At 43.9% G+C, this 21,333-nt stretch overlaps 1 protein-coding gene across 1 annotated transcript in view; it reads left to right on the forward strand.

Moving 5' to 3' along the window:
- Positions 1-359: 359 nt before the first annotated feature.
- GYG1 (glycogenin 1) overlaps positions 360-21,333 on the forward strand; it is a 34,302-nt gene continuing 13,328 nt past the window's right edge. Inside the window, 6 exon segments of the mRNA XM_082682143.1 lie at positions 360-692; positions 694-718; positions 3,067-3,202; positions 5,058-5,232; positions 5,525-5,687; positions 17,487-17,613. Of these exon segments, the coding sequence (XP_082538269.1) occupies positions 363-692; positions 694-718; positions 3,067-3,202; positions 5,058-5,232; positions 5,525-5,687; positions 17,487-17,613 (956 nt within the window). The 5' untranslated portion in view covers positions 360-362.

The raw sequence follows: 21,333 nt of genomic DNA on the forward strand, positions 1-21,333 counted from the left end.
CACAGACAAGTAACTCAACCTTTCTGTAACGCAGTTTCTTCATCTGTAAAATAAGGCTACCACCTACTTCGTGGGGATGTTGTAAGTAGTAAACAAAACCTTATCTAATGGATGCAGAGGGCTCCAAGAATTTGAACAATACAGTGAAGAATTCATTCCATTTTTCAGTCAAAGCTACAAGACCATTGTGAGAATACCAAAAACTGTTTCCAGAAGCTGATTTGTAATTCTCGGAGAAGAGTGAAATTTAAACCTTGTTTATTTCAAACAGTTCAAGTGAATTATCGTCAGTCGAGTGACCTGAGATTTTTATTTTATAGAGTTCTCTAACCCTTGGCTTCTTCGGGGAGTTTGTCCTGCTGATGCCACGCTCTGCCCCAAAGTTCCGTTCCAAATCCCCGCTTGAGGCGGGGATGCAGAGGCGCGAGGTCCCGGGCAGGTGCCCCTCGGAAGCTGGCCGGGAGTCCAGCGCCGGGGGTGGAGGGGCTGGGAGCGGACGGGGGTCGGCGGCCCCCGCCCGCGGCTCAGCGGGGAGGATGCCGGCAGGCGCCGGGAGCGTGCGCGGCCACGTGACGGCCGCTATAAGAGCGCTCCGGGCCCACGCTCGGCTCCCGCCGCGCCTCCTCGCTGGCCGCGCTCCCTCCCGGCACCCGGCTTCTCCCAGCCAGCAACCTGCGGCTGCGGCGGCCGCCCGCCCCCCTCGGCAGCACCATGACAGGTACGCGCCGCGCCGCCCCCCGCCCCCCGGACTCCGGCTCCTCGCCCCGCGCTGTGGCCGCCAGCCGCCTCCCCGCCCCGCAGCCCCGGGGGAGTTCCTGGCAGGACGAGGACCGCCGCAAAGTTGCAGGCTGGCTGCAGTCGGGCGTGCCGCTTCCTGCGTCAGCCGCTGCCCCGCCGCCCCCCGGCGCCGGAGCTGCGGCACGGAGCCCGGGACGCTGTCGTGGGGGTGGCAGCCTGGCGGCGCCGGGGCCCTCTGCCGAAGCCCCCGTTCCTGCTTCCGTCTCCGTGCCCTTCCTCCTGCTCTCACCGTGAAGGGCGGGCGGAGCAGCTGCGGCGGGGCCGGGTGGGGGTGGGGAGCCGGTTCCTGGGGGCGCCAGTCCCGCGCCCTGGGGCGCGGCGGGGTCGCTTGTTGGCCGCCCCCGCCTCCCGCAAGCAGGAACACTGGGAAGGGCCGGCTTCGAGGCCCGGACGGCGGCGGCCCCGGCCCGGCCCCGCTCCTCTCCCGGCCGCCGGGGTGCTGGCCGCCACGCCGAGCCTATTTTTAGGCCTTTGGGGCCGGGTTGCGGAAAGCTAGAGCTGGGCGAGCGCCCCAGGGGAGCGGGCCGCAGGCGGTGGGCGTGTGCCGGCTCACTTGTTGCAGGGGTTGACTCTGCCGGGAGTAGGGGAAGCTCGGAGATAATTGGTTGGTCTAACGATGTTGCTGAAGCTAATAGCGCGGTTACGAGAGCGGCTGAAGTGCCGAAAGATTGCAGATGTAGCCGAAGGTGTTCTTTTTTACCCAGCTGTCCCTGGTCTCTCCTGTTCCTGTGTAATGTTTGCTAGGTGTTCCAGTTTATGTTCCTAAGCATCTGTCCTGTCCCTACTTCATCTTGGACAGTATCCACATCCTTGCTTCCTGAAGCCCTTGAGTCCTCTTTACCTTATTAAACTTGAATCCAGGTTCCCCCAATCTGGACTGCTTTGGAGTTAAAACATTAATCCTCATCCCCCAGATTACATACTCCTGGGGCAGACTGTCTGAAATGTTGCCATCTCATCATGGGTTGAAGGAACAAGTCAAGGCAGAGATTGATGGGCACGTCAAAGGACAGGTTACTGTTCTGAGCTTTCCTAGGTGGGAAGCCGGTGCCCCTTGAGGAGTGGGGGACACCAGTCTCTCTACAGCTTAATTACTATCCTGTTCAGGAAGAGTGTCCTGTGGGATGTGAAGATACTCTTTGGTGTGTGGCTGGCTCGCTGGCTCCTGCTGTAGCCCCCTGACAGCCTACAACTTTCTTTGGCTTCTCCACGGAATTCACTTTGCCTCCATCCAGCCTCCAGATTGGAAAACGGGCAAAGGGAAAATGAGACAGAGCGTGACTTCATGACAAAATGTCCCAACTCCTGGGTTGGGCAACAGTGCCCCCAAGTGACCCCTGCCACTGTTTGATCCTAAGTATCCTGTACATTTGGATGCCCACTGCCTTGCTAGAATCCCCGCAGATAGAGTGGACCTCAGACTCATTCCAGGGAACCGGAGAACTGGAGGGAGGGGTAATCCTTGTATTTGCCTTCCCTTCTGGCAACTCGAGATTGAGTGTGTGTGTGTGTGTGTGTGTGTGTGTGTGTTGGGGGGGGCAGGATACAGGTTAGGGGTTGCTGCTTGGTTTTCCTAAAGAAAAAAAAAAGAAAAGCAAGTTTGTTAGTGGTTTTGAGGTGGTCCCTAAAGCCGGCTAACATGGATTGGCTGCTGGTTAGATAGAAGCACTAAAGAGGGAAGGCCTGTCTATCAAGGTGATATTTGAGCAGACACTCAGAGTGACTTGAGATGTGGTGGGTGGTGTGGGTGCCTTTGCTTCAGGTTGAGGAAACAATATATAAAGCCTGAGGCTTGGCAGAAGCTTAAGCATCAGAATGAAGAATATGGCCTCTGCTTTCAGATGCTGTCAATTGAGGTCATTAGTTGCATTTGTGCTTGGCTGAAAGTACTTGTAGGAAACAGAAAATGTGCTTCTTGATGGCGTTGTCACCTGTTAATTTCCTGAGGTTTACTTTCTGGTGTTAAGCTACTATTTAGTCTGAGAATTTTGTGTGTTCAGACTCTAAATTGGGTTTAATTTTGAAAGCTAATCAGCCTGTTGGAGATTGCCAAAGATGCTAAAGAATGGTCTTGAATCATTCTTAAAGTGGGCACTTGGGTTCTTTCCTTACTCCCAAAGAAGCTGCTCCTTTATTAATAGAGAAAGTTGATCTCAGAGGAGCTGATTTTGCCAAGTTAGTGGTTGAAAAGGGTCCTGGGGTAGCTTTTTCCAGGTAGGATATTATTAATAATGAGTGTGTTGTTGTTTTCTTTCTCTTTGTATTAAGATCAGGCCTTTGTGACACTGACCACAAACGATGCCTACGCCAAAGGAGCCTTAGTCCTGGGCTCGTCTCTGAAGCAGCACAGGACCACCAGGAAGCTGGCCGTGCTTGCCACTCCTCAGGTCTCCGACTCCATGAGGTGAGGACCTTCCTGCCGGTCTGTCCGTGGAGCTCTGAAGTCTTTATCCCATTTCTGGCATCACTGGGCATTGAGGCCATACCATTTACAGGGCTTGAGCACTAGGTGGAGAAAGATCAGAATTGCTGAGTGATGGATTTCTGGAGCTGAAACCTCTTCCTAGCTCTTGGGAACTATTTCAGCTGAGCTCCCTTCTGGAAGGTGTGGTTCTGATCCATGCTTTTACTGGTTCCAGCTGTGAGAAGGACCCTCCTGTAAGCAAGGCCTCTAGGATGACCTGAGTGAATGTTTTAGTCCAGGCATTCCTTTTATGTCCTCACACTCCACTTGCATTTCTTTCCCAAATGCAGAGGGGCTACTTTGTTTCCTGTTTCTAACCAGGGAAACCTCAGATGACCGAAAGTAAGTAGCAGTTTTCCCCACTCTCAGTTGGCATTTGTAATCTAAAGAACTGTATTTATCATTTAATAGACTAGAATATTTTCCAGGATTTTCTGAACTAGGGATTGTGTGAAGAAAGCACCCTGGGGGTGGGGGTGGAGTGGGGATGGGGGGGGGCACAAACTGCTGGTTGGTTGGGTTAGTTCACTTTGATTTGTTGGTATTAAACTTTGAAATATTTGATTGAACTACCTAGATCCTAATACTACAGAAATATCTGGGCACACTAGCAGCTCTGTAGGTGTTTGTTTTTGTTTTCCCATGCCTCTTAGAAATTGAAAATGCCCTTTTTGTGACTTTTTTTTCTCACAAGAAATGAAAGCACATGCCAAGGACCTCTGAAAAGGCTGCTGTATATTGGGAGATACTTCTCACACTAATAACCTTATTCAAAAAGGGTAATTTAGGAAAATGCACAAAAGACTGTTTCCTAAAGTGTACATTTTAATTTGTAGTCTGTTTAGTGAGGCTGTGTGCAAGAAGACACATGTAGTCTCCCATTCCTCCTCTACTGTACTAAATGGCTCCACTGACCATTTATTTTCAAAAAGCTGATGTTTACTGTGTGAATTGGAACATCTTTTTCTACAGTGTGGACACAGAATACAATACCAGTTTTGTTCTGCATGTTTCATATTGTTATAAATGTGTAGTGATGATGGGGCTTTATGGTATGTGTTCCCCTGCTCTGAGCTTAGTGTTCTATCTAAGTATACCTCCACTTAACCCACCTCAAGATTGCTTTCTAAAATAAATCTTGAGTTAATTTGGGGCCTGGAGAAGTGTTGCACCTCACAAACCAAAGTGATTCTCTCATTATGCCAAAAGTGCTAAGCATACTGTAAGTGTTGGTTATATTTGATTCTAATAACTGGCAGCTGAATAACCAAGTCCTTTAATGTCCTTTGGGACACATGACTCGCTGTCAACTGCTTCGGCAAAAATGGTTATTTATAGGCTTTATTGCAGGTATTATATGCACTTAGCATTTGTAAAACATGCAGTAATCGGCAGAAGTAATTAATGAAATACCATTGTTAAATACATAGGTTGTTGTAAAGATGTGCTTTTTTGAAAGGGAGTCAAATTTTGAGAGGTGGTTTCTGTAATTTGCCTGGTATTCAGTGATACAATAAACAATAGAAAAGTGCTGCTATAATAATGTATAAGACAAGTACTTTATCCTCACCAAAGCAATTTTTATTAGTGAAGTTAGCTGCCCATGCAAATTGATACAGTTTGGCCTGAAGTAAATTAAGACCACCTATTTAAGAGATTGTACTATATCAAAGTAACAGATTGCTCTACTAGTTGATGTGGTAGACTAATAAGAATACAATTTTACATTAGATGGGTTACTTGTTACTTATCTGAAAAGACACTAAGCGCTGTTTTCTGGATTTGATTTTGGCAGAAAAGTTTTAGAGACAGTCTTCGATGAAGTCATCACCGTAGATGTCTTGGACAGTGGCGATTCTGCACATCTAACCTTAATGAAGAGGCCTGAGTTGGGTGTCACATTAACGAAACTCCATTGCTGGTCACTTACGCAGTATTCAAAATGCGTGTTCATGGATGCAGATACTCTGGTGAGTGTGGCTTTGGTGACTGGAAAGATGTATATAGTAACTGAGACCAGTTAGGCATTTGAGGAATGCTCTCAAGATGTGCCGGTGAAGTTCAGATAAAACCACTCATTGAAAGTATCAGGTGATGGAGGAGACTGAGCCCAGGCTACCTGACAGCTGTCATCTGAATGGTTAAGATCAGCAGCAGATTGCATCTTTTGTGTTGGATAACTTAGGAAGAACTTAAGAGTATGCTGGGGCAGAACATTTCTGTAATGCTTTCCCTCCCACCTCCCTCCCCCCTTTGAATTAGGTCCTAGCAAATATCGATGATCTTTTTGAGCGAGAAGAATTGTCGGCGGCACCAGACCCAGGGTGGCCTGATTGCTTCAACTCTGGAGTCTTTGTTTATCAGCCTTCAGTTGAAACATACAATCAGCTGTTGCACCTTGCTTCTGAGCAAGGCAGTTTTGATGGTAGGTATCTGTTATCTTTATATTTGATGAAATGGTAGTAGCTTCTAGAGGCTGCTCTTCTCCAGGATCTAGTTGCTTTCATTCCTTGTGCCTGGAAGACAGCAGTGCATGAGGTGGAGAAAACATTTTCATTTGTGCTCTTGTTGGAAAGACTGTTGTGTGTCTATGTGTACATATGCATTTTTCTTTAAGTATATAAGATTGAGCTAAGAGACATTTTTATACACCTGACTTTAACCAGCTTCCTTCTTAGAGTGATAAATGAACCATGATTGTTCAAGAATTCAAAAGACTATTAAATCAAGAACTTTAACCACTGTCTTTAAATCTAAGTAAACTTAACTAAAGGAGCTAACAGGAGGACTAGTCATTGTTGTCATAGAAATTGGAGGAATAAACCTGATAACTTGGCTCTCATTCTCTTGGGAAGCATTGGAAAAAAAGATAGAAAATTAACTGATTAATCTCTCTCTCCAAATTCTCATTCCCTGTAAGGCTGCACATACGAGTGGTATTTGCAAGGTCAAAGAGTAGAACATTGGCAAAGTCAGCATCCATTTTCCATAACACAGAATCATATCTATTTACATGTATATAGAGAAAGGTTCTGACTATTCGTGGATTTAGGGTGCCACAGCCTTTGGAGAAATTTGAACAAATGAATTAGGTATGTTTCCATTTCAGGCCAGTCTCTGAAATAATAAATAATCTTTTTTTTTTTTTTTTTAACAACAAACTATCCCAAGACAGAACTAGTTAATGTGCAAAAGCAGCATTTTCTAAAATTAATGTTAATACATCTTTTGAATAAAGAAGAATGCCAGTTACATTAGAGAAGAAGGATCTGCTCTAAGAAGGGACTTACTCTCAGATACTTGACATTGTGGCAAAGATCCCTGAGCTCTGAAGCAGATTTTGGGCACCAGGAGGTTCTTTTTCTCTCTCTGCCCCTGTTCCCCCAAGAGCAGATCTGAGATTGCAGAGAGTAGATCTTTTGAAAGTAGCAGAAATAGCTTTCCTCAGTTGACAAAAGGTTTGTTCCTCAGTAAAGATATGAAGATTCATTTCTATTAACTAGTTATAAAGTTAAAAGGCTTAATCTCAAATTTAAACATTTTATTTATTTTTTTTAAAGATTTTATTTATTTATTTGACAGAGAGATCACAAGTAGGCAGAGAGGCAGGCAGAGAGAGAGAGAGAGAGAGAGAGAGAGGAGGAAGCAGGCTCCCTGCTGAGCAGAGAGCCGGATGTGGGACTCGATCCCAGGACCCTAAGATCGTGACCTGAGCCGAAGGCAGCGGCTCAACCCACTGAGCCACCCAGGCGCCCCTCAAATTTAAACATTTTAAAATAAAAGATTAAAAGTTTGTCAAATTGCTGAAGTTAAAACATTTTCAGCTATATATAAAACTGAAATTGTATTTGTTGTTGCTATTCACAGGAAATAAATTGTTTGATCACTTAACAAAGGATTTGGGATATACAACTATTGAAATGTCATGAAGAAGATTAAGAAAATTCAAGTCTCCATCTCATGTGACTATTTGGCTAGTTTAAACTCTATGCCAGGAGCCCTCACAGTGGGGTTGATTTGGCTTCCTAGGGGACAGACCTATATGGTTGTCACAACTGAAGGGTGCTGCTGGCCCTAGTAAGTAGAGGCTTGGGTTGCTGCTGAGAGTCCTACAGTGAATGCGGACAACCCACACAGTGAAGGATTATCAGGCCCTAGTTGTCAGTAAGGCCAAGGCTGAGAAACTTTGCTCTGTGCCAAGACCTTATATGCTCTACATGAGCAGGAGTGTATACATCATAATGAATGACGACACCTGATACAAAGTAGTCTTAACTTTAAGCACCCTTAAATAGGAAACTGTGTTGAGGTTCTACTGCGGTCAGGACCAAATGCAACTTCACTTCACTGGCTTATTTTTTTTTAGGTCCATAGAAGAAATGAAAGAGGTATTAGTACCTGAGTTCAAAACACTTACTCTTTATTTCTACTGCTTATACTAAAACCATGACCTTTGCATAAAAGGAAGGTGAGAGTATTTTTAGCAGAAGTCCATAGTTTGTCTTAACCTTCCTGTCAAAATAGAGCTTTCTTCACCTCCTCCGATCAAATTTGAAGGAAGTAGTGTAATCTGCCAGAAACTCAGCATAAATGGTCCACTCCAGTAAATAATTCACATTAGAAAATAGACCCAGCAACCTGAAATCGAAATGACTGTAATAGCATAGTCAGTCCAGTTTCTAATCTACAAGAGTACTTGGTTTTGTTGTTAAGAGTTTGGATACTAAACAGTAGTATGCCATGGCAAATTACCCAGGTTATAATTTTAGAATATAAAACTAATTGATTAACTGGTAGAGACCCCTCTGGATCAATCTTTGAGAATAAAGAGGGACTGGAGGAGTTGATGAATTCATTGTTAAGAAGCCCAGGATGTGTGGAAAGTGCTCAACTAGAAAGCACTTTCTGCTTTTTTGGGCCAGAATCTGAAACCACTGAGCGATTCTCTCTGTGCCTGGTAGCACATTTCATTATTCAGCAGCAGGGTTTCCAGGAGCTGGTCTTTCTATAAGGTGCTCCATTTAGCTGACTTGTTGGTGGTGAAGCATTGAATTTTTTTGGTTAATAGAAATGCTTAATTGAAGGAGTTGAAAATTTCAGTTATGCAGATTGAACTTACAGTTATTCTCAATATGCTATTTAAATTCAGCAGAAGAATAGATTAGCAGCTTTTAAGTGAAAGGTAGTTTTCCCTTTGTGTTGATAAGCTTTAACTTTGTTGTTGTTTTTTAAGATTTTATTTTTTTGACAGAGAGCACAAGTAGACAGAGAGGCAGGCAGAGAGAGGAGGAAGCAGGCTCCCCACTGAGCAGAGAGCCCAATGCAGAGCTTTATCCCAGGACCCTAGGATCATGACCTGAGCCGAAAGCAGTCTTTAACCTGCCCAGGCCCCCTGTTGATAAACTTTGCTTACCAGAAAAAGCTCACAACATACTGAGGGAGCTGTTTCACTCTAGAGGAGTTTACTATCCTATTGAATTAATACCTGTGTGACATAAAGACTTACTGGACTGACACTTAACATTTCATCATGAGCTACATCTTTTTTCCTTTTTTTTAAAAAAAATTTTTTTTTTTTTTTTTACTCATTTGAGAGAGAGAGAGAGACAGAGACAGAGCACAAGCTGGGGGAGAGACAGAGGCGGAGGGATAAGCAGACTCCCCGCTGAGCTGGGAGCCCACTGTGGGGTTCGATCCTAAGACCTGGAGATCATGACCTGAGCAGAAGGCAGATGCTTAACCATCTAAGCCATCCAGGTGCCCCTACATCTTTTTTTTTTTTCTAACGGCAGTAGTAACCTTGCTTTACTTTGAGTTTTCAGCAGTGCACGGTTTTGTTTAGATGTCCTGTCACAGGCACTGAGATAGGAACGTTTTCAGGTGTTTCACATTTTCTAATATCTGCAGATACTCGCCATCCCCCTCATCACCCAGTTTTACTGAACAGAGGGCTTAGGTTCCAGTATTTTTAGATTGGTATTAAAGGAAACCCATTTGTAGATGATTGTAGCTCAGTTTGAATATCTCCCAAGTCCTTCTTAATCTCTTGCATACGTTCAACAAAAACTATGGGGCCGGGTGTCCACTGACAAGCCAGGCAGGCTGCTGGTGGCTGAGTGTTTGCAGCTGCGTTTACAGCCCTTCTGCTGCAGAGGAATGTGGCTGGAATGCTTCTAATCATCAGCCCTCTAATGGCTACCCCTCCCCATGCCTCTGGCCAAAAGAATAACAGTACCATGGCCAGTCCTGCTAGATACCTTGACTTCTCCTTTCCTTCCAAATATATAGAGTATTAGAATTGACAGCTAGAGACCATGCACCTCATTCATGGCTGAATTCTAATTTTCTGTGAAGTGTCTAAGTTCCTATACTGTTATTTGTGTTTGCAGACTGTCTTGGCACTTATTTCATAACTGAAGTTACATGTTTCCTGGAAGTTGAACAATAGCTGTTGTGAAATATCTGCACACAAACATTTTATAGAATGTGACAAGATCAGGTTAATTTGGGGGTTGTTAGCAGTGAAAGGAAGCGAGGGCGTATGAGATACTGATCATCAGTTTTGTCTCTACATACTCATGTACAACAAGGATGATGCACTTGGCCCTTTAGGAAATTCACCTGAGTGCAAGTTGAGGTTTACTTTCTTTTCCCCTGCTACTCTAAAATATCCTAAATTATGGGTGCTTGTACAGTTGAAAAGTTTAGTGCTTGAGAATTGCTGTATGTTAAATTTTATCTGTATGTGTTAGTTTCAAAAACCTAGGGCAAAAAGAGGAATGTATATTTTCCAATTTGGAGGGGTTTTTTTTTGTTTTTTTGTTTGTTTTGTTTTAAGCTTTTATTTGTCCGAGAGAGAGCACAAGCAAGGGGAGCAGCAGGCAAAGGCAGAAGCAGGCTCCCGGTTGAGCAGGGAGCCCTACATGGGGGTGAATCCCAGGACCTGGGATCATGACCTGAGCTGAAGGCAGACGCTTAACTGAAGGCAGACACTTAACCTACTGACCAACCCAGGTGTCGCTGGAGTGTTTTGTTGTTGTTGTTTTTAAATTGGGGACTTACACTGTAACTTAAAAACACTAAGGTATTATTGGAGTAAAGAAATTTTGGTCAATAGTTGGATTTTCAGAAAGAAGAGGAGATAGTAAATTGGTGATTGAATATTAGGTATGATTTTACTTTAGGCAGAATCCAAGACCTGCTGTGAGGTCCTTATACCTACATGTTCCGTATTCTAAGTGGCCATTTAGACCCTTAAACTGTAAGATGTTTTTTTCTGTGCTTGCACATATAGTAAACCAGGAGAGTATAAGTTTTTTAAACTTTTAACAGAAAAGATTGGTGGTAAATTCTTATCAAGTGTAAAACTGACCCTAATGCTATCTCCTTTAATCTTTGTAGTTACTTAGGCTTCAAACTAGGCCTGCCCCAAAAAGGAATGAAGGTGAGAGGTATTTCTCAATACCACTTGTCTTATCCAACCCAAATCAGCTCAGAAATCCCAGTGTGCCTCCCTGGGTTGGCTGACTGGGTGGCTTCTCCCTTGCCCGCCGCCCGTGGTAGGCTTGCCTCAGCTGCCCCTACATGAGGCTGCTGGTGGCCTGGAGGGTACTTCAGCAGCTGCTTTGACAACTGCTTTCTTGCATTTATGTCATTTCACTGATAGCTTGAGTAGTAAGCATCTCGAATAAGTAAAAATGAAAAGTAGAAGTCACAACATGTAACAGCAAGACAAATGAGCACCCAGGTTTTTTCTCAAGAGCTATTTTTACCTCCTTATACCCATGAGTATTTCTTTAACTTAGCCATCTGTTTGTCTCTAGCCTTGTAACCAGCAGAGCTCATGAACCCCGTGAGAAATGGAGAAAGGGGAAAAGACTCACCTATTACGTGTGTACAGGCTCTTAAACTGGCCCTCCTCCTCCACTCTCTCCCACCACGCCTCACTTGTTCACGCACTCATGTGTTCATGCGGCAGACCGTTCTGGAGGGCCTGCTGTATCACTACTCTAGTACTAGGAGACTCTGGAGTCCCGTTCAGAACAGCAGCCTGGCCCAGTTCCTTAGCTGGTGGCAGAGCCTGGGCGGAACCAGACAGTGTTCCTTGACTCTGCGTCTGGGTTGTGTGTGTGGTTTTCCCCCTTCCCTCCCCATTAGTCCCTTCTGCAGCATTCATGACCATGAATCCTGATAGCGATACAGGTTGGAGGAAAATCTCTAGGACATGGCAGATTAATTACTTAAAATTCATTTCCCTAAGTAGAAAATAGCTGATAACATTCCTCATCCTACAGATAATGCAGTGGAGGCTCAAGTCTACTCTCTCTAGCTGATGGCTCTTCTCCCCGGAACCACAATATCTAGAAGTACTTTGCCTTTCCAAATCAGTTGCACAGTTAAGGGTCTTGCATTGTTTTCTGAGTCTGGAAGTATTCTTGGAAATACTACTTTCTACATTTCTTTCGTCCTCTTAGCATTTACATAATGTTAAGTACTAATCTGGGCAAGATGCTAAGTTTAATGACCAGCGATAGACTGGTAAATAATTCCGAGTTTTATCTCTGCCTCTATAAAGCTTATGAGACCTTACAGAAATGTAAGAACTAATTATTAAATTTTTTACACAACTAATAATGTAATTAAGTTATTACATAACTAATAATGTAATTGTGATTCTGATAAATTCAGAGTGCTAAGAGAATCTAGACTAGGAAGAACTGCCTTAAATTGAAAAAGTGAAATTAGGCCAAGAATAAATGTTCTCTTGCTTTTATACACTATCTAACCCCCTACCCCCACCTGCCTCTATGCCTACTTGTGAGCGCTCTCTGTGTCAAATAAATAAAATCTTAAAAAAATTATTTATTAGAGAGTACATGTGAGGGGTGTGCATGACTGTGGGGGCATGAAGGTAGGGGAGGGAGAAGCAGGCTCCCCACTGAGCTGGGAGCCTGACTAGAGGGGTGGTGGTGATATGCAGTAATAGTGAGACCCAAGCTCCAAGTGCCTAGATTTCCACCAGCCACCTGGGATTCATTCAGTGATCCTTGGTAAACCTCCTAGAAATATCCCCAAGATCTGGGCCATTCATAGACTATAATCCTTGGCATTTTTGCTGTAGGCAGAAGTGCTGATACCAATGTATAGTGGATGTCAGTTTTAACACAGCGAGTCACATTTTCATTTCAGTGCTTGCCTGTATCACTGTAAAGTATTAAGCATATTTTACTTTAAATTCTTTGCTTGGTACTTGGTCCTCTGCCCTTTCATTAGGTTGAGAACCATTTGAGAGCTAAACCTATCTTACTAATCATCCTAGCCAAAATGCCTATATCTAATTTATGTTACTTCAGACATTTTCTATAGAAATGACTGTGCAAATTGCATTCTCCAATTAAAAAAAAAAAAGTAATTCCCTAGAAGACTCTAAACCAGTGCTTCACATATTTTAATATGCAAAGAAATCACCTAGAGGTTAAAACATGGATTCTGATTCTGTAGGTCTGGGTTGGGGCTTAACATTCTGCCTTTCTGTCAAGCTCCCCGGTGATGCCCATGGTGCTGAAAACTGGACCGCTTTGCCTAGGATGGTTTTAGAGGGAGCATTCCTGTGGCTGAGCTGCTAGGGTTCATGTTTAAACCAGAATTGACCCACCCTTCCTGCTATCCAGAGGAGGAAGGCCAAGTGCCAACAAACTGTGGAGGGGCACAAAAACAAATGCACAGATTTAAAGACGGTACTCAACTCCATTTCTGCCTTACAAGATTGAGCTTCTGACAAATGCTGTGATGTGTCTATGGTTACCGGTTCATGACCCTGCTCAAAAGACCTGGAAAATACGGAGTGGTTGCAAGGTTATTACCGTACTTGGGCAGCCAGGTGGAAGGATGAGGCAGAATCTGATATTTGCTTTTGTTTGCAAAACAAGTGCCATGTGTCACTTGTCCCATTTCCTTCGGTCTCTCACCTGTGTTGCCACGCCCTGGCCTGTGCATCATAACTGCTGGTGATGTCTCCTAATCGTGTTTGTCAGTTCAGAGATGATGGAGATTAGAAGTGTCTTAACGTGTCAGAATAAATAAAGCTGCCTCCAGAAGTCTGATTGAATGTACTGGACTAGAAAGTCCTGGGAATTTTGTGGTGAAAGTTCAGTAGTCTTCATAGCATCCCTATATGTTTTGGAGTGTGGACATGCTGAGATTTGCATTCTGCTTTGAATTGTGCTCTACTTCAGGGATTTCTCAAAACACAGTATTGATGATGCTACATAGATTTTTCTGATGCAGTTAAAACATTTGCCTGACCTTGAAATGTGGAATAGTGCATTTGAAAAAAGATTTTTGAAATGCTAAACTTAAAAATCATGTAAAAAGCTACAGACTTTTAGGTGATGTTTAATTCTATTTTTAATACACAATTTTGGGCTGGAATTCGACCCTCTGTAATCACATAATAAGGTCGGAGGCCGTGAAAGTTGTATGCTCTGTGCTGTCCCCTCTAGAGGCAAGGTTCTTGTTGACTACATAAGGATTTGCCAGTTGAATGCATATGACTGACTCACACGTCTTCCCTGCGTGTTCCACCTCTTGCTGGTTTCCTGACCCACCGGTGCTGCTCCGCCCTGCTGTGGCACACGGCTGAGGGACCGATGAGGTTTGTAAAGTACCTGAGGGTAAGCAGAAACAGCCTTCGGTGGCCAGGGGCAGCTGGCCAGGGGGCTTTGAGGGATCAACAGGGCTGACTTCTGTTTCCCAGGATCATCCTGTCCGATTGGGAAGTTCTGCTTTACAACTGCTATTCTGACCTTTACGGAATTAGATTTCTTCATTGTCCTACATGTAGTCAGTTGTACTTTTCAGTAGAAATGCTTAATTTTTAAAAAGTCTTCTAAAAAAAAAAAAAATAGTAGAAAAATCTATATAGCATGATGCCTGATTTTCCGAAGTTCAGAAACAAGTGAAACTACCGATGTTGTCTGGGGATACATATGCACGTGGTAAAACCAAGAAATCATGACCATTAAACAAAACTTTTCATTAGTAGTTCTGGGGGATGGGCAGAGGGATTGGATTAGGTAGCCCACACAGATTTTAAATAGCACTGGTAGCATTTGAGTTCTTCAATTGGGTATTGGATAGAGTTTTATAATTAATGTTTTATAAACTACACATATACTTTTTTACAGTTTATTTTGTAATGAAGATAAATTAACAGGTAAAGAATATTTACAAAAGGTCTTGGCACAATCTTGTTCTTGTCCCTCATCTATTATTTTAAAATAACAAAAATACGGCCTTACTAAGGAAAAATCAGGGAGAGCATATCTATAACACCAGTCCCCTTATACAATGACTATTGTTTCACTTATTTTCTTCCAGTCTGAATGTTTATGTTTTTAGTTATGATAACGATGTCTGTCACTGTATATCTTTATATTGCTCAGTGGACTGATGGTCATTATAGCCCTTAATTTTAGTGACCGAATAATATTCCCACCAGTGTATGTAGCATAATGTACTAACCATTCCTCTTGGGTGGAATAGTCAAGTTTTTCAACTTCTCTGCTATTAGAGAACATCTTCAAGTTTCTTGCATTCGTCCCACAAATAGGTTGTATATGTGTAAGGCATTCTGCTATGTGGTAGAATTACAGTAAAAAGCAAAAAGCCATAGTCTCTGTCCTTGCAGAATTTAGAATCTAATGGCTAACAGTTCTTCATCATATTTTGTATTTTAAGCACATTAATCCTCAGACTTATAAAAAAAATAATTTTCAGAATAGTAGGTACACATGCAGTTGTAAGAAATAATACATAAAGTTCCCATGTATCCTTCACCCAGTTTCCCCATGATAACATCTCAATTCCACAAAAAGTAAATTGACATTGATACGATCCCTAAGCTTTATTCAGATTTCAGTAGTTTCAAGAGTTTGGCGTGTTGTGTGTTTGTGTATGTGTATGGGTTTTCTATGCAGTTTTATTACATGTGTAGTTTGGTGTGACCACAACCACAGTCAAGACAGAACAGTTCTATCACCGGGACCCCTCCTGCTTCTCATGGAGCCATGGCCGCTTCTCCTCCACTCTCTCCCCCTCTTTGACCCCTGACAACCACAATTATAAACTCTGTTTATAATTTCATAGTGTAAAGGATATTCTATAACTGGCACAGTAGAACTCGTTTTTTTTTTCATGCAGCATAATTCTCTTGAGATCCCTCCAAGTTGCTGTGGGTATGCATAGTTCTTTCCTTTATATTGTTGAGTAATGCTTCATTGTATGGAGACACCACATTCCTACACCTGTGACATTTGCACTATTTCCAGTTTTGTGTTGTTATGAATAGAGCTTCTACACACATTTCCTCAACTTTTATTTTGATGATTACATGCAAAAGGAAATTAGTAAGACTTCAGGCCTCTGTACCTCAAACTCCAGTGTTTATGCCCACATCTTGGGGTGTCTTTGTAGAATCCAAAGTAAGCCACTGATGAATGTTATGGTGTTTTGGCTTTAATATTTTGTGTTTCAAAATGTTGTCAGTATAGCTAAACTCAGTTTTTGTTCATGTAACTGGTGAAGTACATCCTACCCCCATCTTTACCATCCTTCAGAATTCATGAGGGTAAAATCCCAATTTCTCTGTTGAGCTGTTTGTCCCTTGAAGAATGAGGACCCATCTAAGCACCCAGTACAGAGAAGTTGCTCCACAGACATTAGTTCAATGAAGGCCTTTGATCCATAGAGTCGACTGAGGGTAGTAAGAAATGGTGAGATACACAGAGGACAGATAAGGTACGCTTGGACTTCAGACCGAATGTTTTGATCTTACTACTTAGTTCCAAATATTAAGTGTAATCTCCAGATTTTTAAAGTCTCTCTCAAAACCAGTGAAAACCAAATAATAATGAGAGGCAGTTGGGCCTGTTGTATATTTAAGAAGAAAACTGAGTCCTGGGGCAAAACAGACTAAGGAGGGAGGCAATCACTCAGTATGGCAGCCTTGTACTTGGGAAGAACAGGATTCTCCCTGCCTGCCATCTGCCGTAGACTGCGCTTACTTACCCACACACATGTACACAAACACACCACCACCACCACCACCACCACCACCCCCACCCCCCAAGCTGCTGTTTTGCTGTATGTGCATGTTTTCCAAAATCTCATGAGCCTAACCCAGAAAGGACATGAGTTATGGGGCAGAATATGTTTTGAGTTGGCACATTAACTTGTTTGGTTACTTGTGTGTTTATGATTTAGGTTAGACACTTTTAGTTCCTTTTGAATGAATGGCCATGGTTATCACTTTGCAAGGAAGGCATAAAGATCAGGAACCCCCAAGGGCTAAGCAGATGCTATGCTATATAGTCGTGGCTGACCTTGGTCCCAGTAATGACTGACCTGGACCTGTCCAGAGGCTTGGTCAGTGGTAGGAGAATGTACCAGGATGATGTGTCTTTCTGGGCCTCTGTCGATGAGCCAACAGCTGGGGCTCTGAAAGACCATTCGATTAACCCAGTTTGCTCTCTTTTGCTTTTTACCACCCCCGCCCCCATAGTCTCTTAAAGTCTAAAATCCTTAACTGGGGATAAAATCCATGTAGTCTGAGCCCTGTGTGATCTGGTCCCTTCCCACATCTCTGAGACCCACCCTTTCCCCTGCTGCAATCCAGGCACACAGGCCAGCTTCCAGGTCTTTCCACAGCCTCATGTTCCGCCCACCTCACATCTTCGGTACATGCTGTTTGTTCTGCCTGAAACACCATCTGGCCGCCTCCTCTTCTACCCCTGTATTTGTCAGCCTCCTCATGGACGTCTTCCTGACACGTCACGTGCTCTTGAGCCACTTCCACATGCCTCACAGCACCCAGCACTTCGCCACTCTCCTTCTCCTCTGTGGTGATGCTTATTGACTTCTAGTTTGCTGGTACCAGTGTATCCTTCCTCCTCCTGCCCTGCCCCTCATGAAGACGATGGCCATTTCTCTGTTCCCTGTTGACTCTCCAGTGCTTGGTTCCGTGTTCGGCACATAGCAGCTGCTCAGTAAATACTTTTGAATTCGTGAATTAACTCCGGAAAATGGCTTTAGTAGGTTTAACACAGAGTTTCTTATTTTAAAAATGGAATCCATACCTATTTTTAAAGATCCAGCTATGTGTTCCTATAAAATTATTGACCTGTCTCTGAAGTTTATAACAGTAATTCATTTCTTTTTCTTTCAGGTGGGGACCAGGGTTTACTGAACACATTTTTTAACAGCTGGGCAACAACAGATATCAGAAAACACCTGCCATTTATTTATAATCTAAGCAGCATTTCTATATACTCCTACCTCCCAGCATTTAAAGCGTAAGTGTAAATGGTTTAACTGCTGTTGGGGGTGGTCAGGGCAGGGGAATGGGTTTGGGGGGTGTCCCTCATTGTCATTCTGAAGGCAGTAGCAGGTGGAAATTTGGAGGGAAGTCTTTCTCATATGAGAAACATGGCTATGGTGGGGAAGGGCCTTGATATTACCAGTTACTTTGTTCGGAGTAACCCTGAGGGCACTTAACCACCTACAGGAAAAAGTTCCCGTTTGTTCTTGGGGTGCCACACCCTCTGTTCAATTGTCCCTCTGTCATGGTCATGAATCCATAGCGGGCACAAACCCAGCCTCTGCATCATAGTGGCTGCTGAGCTTCAGTTCCTGTACCTCTAAAATGAGGACGTTAACAGCTTTCTCTGTGGTGACTGTGGGGGAGGAAGCAAGATGCCGGCCACAGTGTGCGGTCCTTGTCCAGGGCAGGGCTGTGGAGCCAAGCTCCCTCATTCATATTCTGGAGCAGCTTTTTCCTGGTTGGTGACTGGTTCCTGAACTTCTGTCTCAGGAGGAGTTAGACTTGTTACCAGACTTCTCTGCCTCAGTGTCCTCCAAAGCTAGTCGTGATCGTTAAGGGAGGTAATCCTATGAGGTGGGTAGAAGAGGGCACTCAGTGAACAGTCACATGATTAGTCCTTTTAGTTGGCGATGTGGTCTAGCAGTAGGCATAATCTGTGAAGCCAGAAAGGCAGGGTGTGTTCTCACTCTGCCACTTACCTACTCAGTGGTTTAGCCCTTTGCCTCAGTTTATCCGTATGCAAAATGACAAGGAAAATCAGACCTACCTCACAGAGTTGTCCTGAGGACAGTGCGAGTTCAGACAGGCATAAAGATCTCAGTGGACATCTTGGTTTTGGCAGTATTGTTTGTGTCCCCCCGCCCCCCCCGACCCCCACGCCAGTTGGTTCTAATTCAGCAGTTAATACAGCCTAGTTGTAGGGCTGGTCTCACCGAACAGGGCCCAGGCCCTGTTCTTTAGCCTCTGACTCATTTGTGTTGCATGAAGATGATGATTCAGGTTTCTTGAGTGGCGGCCAAGCTGTCAGGTTGATCCTGAGACACAGCCGTGAGCAGCAAAACTCTTCATTGAATTGGGCTCGGCTCTACAGTCTCTGTTCCGCACCGGTATTCCTGAGCCAGTGGAAAACAAAGGGCCTTTCTCTCCTCATATTTCGTTATCCAGACTCCTCTCTTTACGTCTCCCACCACAATAATGAGTGCATCTGGCTTCTCGTGGCCGAAGTGTTTCCTTTTCTGTTCTTTTCTGGTCAAACTCTGTCAGCGTTCCCCCAGATAAGGATTATAAGTATCTTGTGTTCTTTCCTCCCTAACTATTCTCTGGCATATGTCTCCAACATATTACAGCCTCTTGATTGTCTTCCCTCTCTAGAATGAAGCAGGGAAACTATCAAATATACCAACTGTCATCTGAGGAACACAAATAGAACAGGATTCACTATCAAGGGGTGGATTTGGAAAAACATTTTTTTTTTTTTTTGGTCTCTCCGTCCTTGGCCTTGTCAAGTACCAGCCTGTCTTGACCTGGAAATAGGGCCTGATTCTTTTCATTCTTATTGCCTCACAACTAATGCTGCAGCTTTGAACGGTGCTCCCACAGACCATGATAGCTCCATCCTGTAGAACTGAATTTGTGATAATAAGGCGGTTGGTTAATGTAATTGACTAGACTCCGTTGAGCAAGCAAAAAGATGAGAGGGTGAAGAGGAAAGGATCATTAGTAGTGTGAGCAGTTCCACCCACCGTTCCACTTAATGCTGCCCAGTGAGCACATGTCCTGGGGGGAAAATGTTGGGGAGACGTGAATCTCATCTCCTTCCATTTGGTCTCCGTTCCCAGAGTTAACCCTAGTGTTCAGAGATTTGTGTTTTTCTTTCATGTAATGTGGCCCCCAGTGCCTAGCAACTATTTCCCCTGCAGGTCATTTGGACTCCATCTGATTTTTACCCCAACACCAAAATTGAACACACTGCACCTTTCAGTTGCCTGGTTTGCACAGACACGGCTTGCTTTTATTTTGTTTTGACAAGAACAAGAAGCCCGTAGAGCAGAGTGAAGGTTTATCATGGGAAGTGGGGATAGACTTACTTGCAACAACCAGGTCCCCTTTCTCAGGAACCCAATTTTTATATCCTCTAAATGAATTTCCTGGAAAAACAATGTGGGGTCTAAATGACCAAAATGATTAGGATGTTTCTTTTTCCTGGCTCAACAAATTAGTGCTAATTTTGGAAATCTCCTTGGTTTACTGCCATAATGCAAGGTATATGATGCACTCGGAGGCTGGGAGCAGCTCCCTCCATGAGCTGCCCTCAGCTGGCCCCATGGCCCTACAGAAGCTCTGTGCCTCTGTGCAGCCCGCCCTTGGGGGTGTCTGCTCTGCGCTTCTGTGGTAAGACTTCTCAGAGTGCTGCTTCTCTTACCCTGTTGCTGCTTATTTGGGAATGTTGAAACCCCATCAGAGAACTCCCTTTTTCCCTTCCTCTACCGGAAAACGCTTTTTTTTTTCTTGCAGAGATCCACTTCCAGAGACAGTTTTCATACCATTGGGAAGGGTGTAAAAGACAGTTCTATCCTTTTTTTGTTCCAAGTGAATGTCAGCTTGTGACCCAATCTTTTAAGCTGAAGCGGATGATCATGAACACTCGGGCTGCCATGGCTCCCCCACAGATCGCCCCGTGGACCTCTGGGAGCTTGTCATGAATGTGACACCTTGTTGCTGGGCTCAGTCACCTCAGGGGTCTCCAGGACCCGGTGGCCCTGTGGCGTGCTGGCCTCCCCTAGGACGGCACATAGGTGGTGGGAGGTAGAATGAGAGACCATGAAGTGCTTCGGAGCGACTTGGGCTTGGCGGAGCAAGTGAAAATTTGTCTCACCAGATCCAGGCAACCATGTGCCATGATGAGGTCACCAAGGCAGTATTTAGCTGCCCCAGAATCTTAGAACCATGGGCATCTTCAAACAAATGCTGCACTTAGGACAGTGTAGCCTTGTAGTTTTATGTGAAGTTTTTGCTAAAGGATGGCCGAATATGAACCTTACTTGGCAAATGAATTTGAGTCATGAAGGCAACATTTCTCATACCTTTATCTATATACCATTGGATATTGGAAGGAAACACTTACTAAAGGAAACACTAGTTTTATTACCACTGTAAGTGAATTCTCAAACATAGTTTCTGAAAAACAAAATTAGTGCTGTTTTCTGTAATAGGAGATAGTCTTTAACACAGCATAATTTGAGAGCTGAAATGCTTGATTTAGTAACTTTTAAGGTAATTTGTAATATATGAATTGAGAAACAAGTTCATAAATGTATTTCTTTTTTTTTTTTTTTAAGATTTTATTTATTTGACAGAGAGAGATCACAAGTAGACAGAGAGGCAGGCAGAGAGAGAGAGAGAGGGAAGCAGGCTCCCTGCTGAGCAGAGAGCCCAATGCAGGACTCGATCCCAGGGCCCTGAGATCATGACCTGAGCCGAAGGCAGCGGCTTAATCCACTGAGCCACCCAGGTACCCCATAAATGCATTTCTTAATGAAATATTTTGAAAGTGCCTACCATAATGTTTAGGAAATGGTAGTCTTTTAGTTAATATGAGTTTCTTTTTGGTTTTCTTCATCTGGAGGGCCTATTTTATTCATGTAGGTTAAAATCTGGCTTATGCATAGCGCTAGGCAAAATCTCATCAGCC

Source organism: Mustela nivalis (genome assembly GCF_964662115.1).
Source record: "Mustela nivalis genome assembly, chromosome: 1".
Taxonomy (NCBI): domain Eukaryota; kingdom Metazoa; phylum Chordata; class Mammalia; order Carnivora; family Mustelidae; genus Mustela; species Mustela nivalis.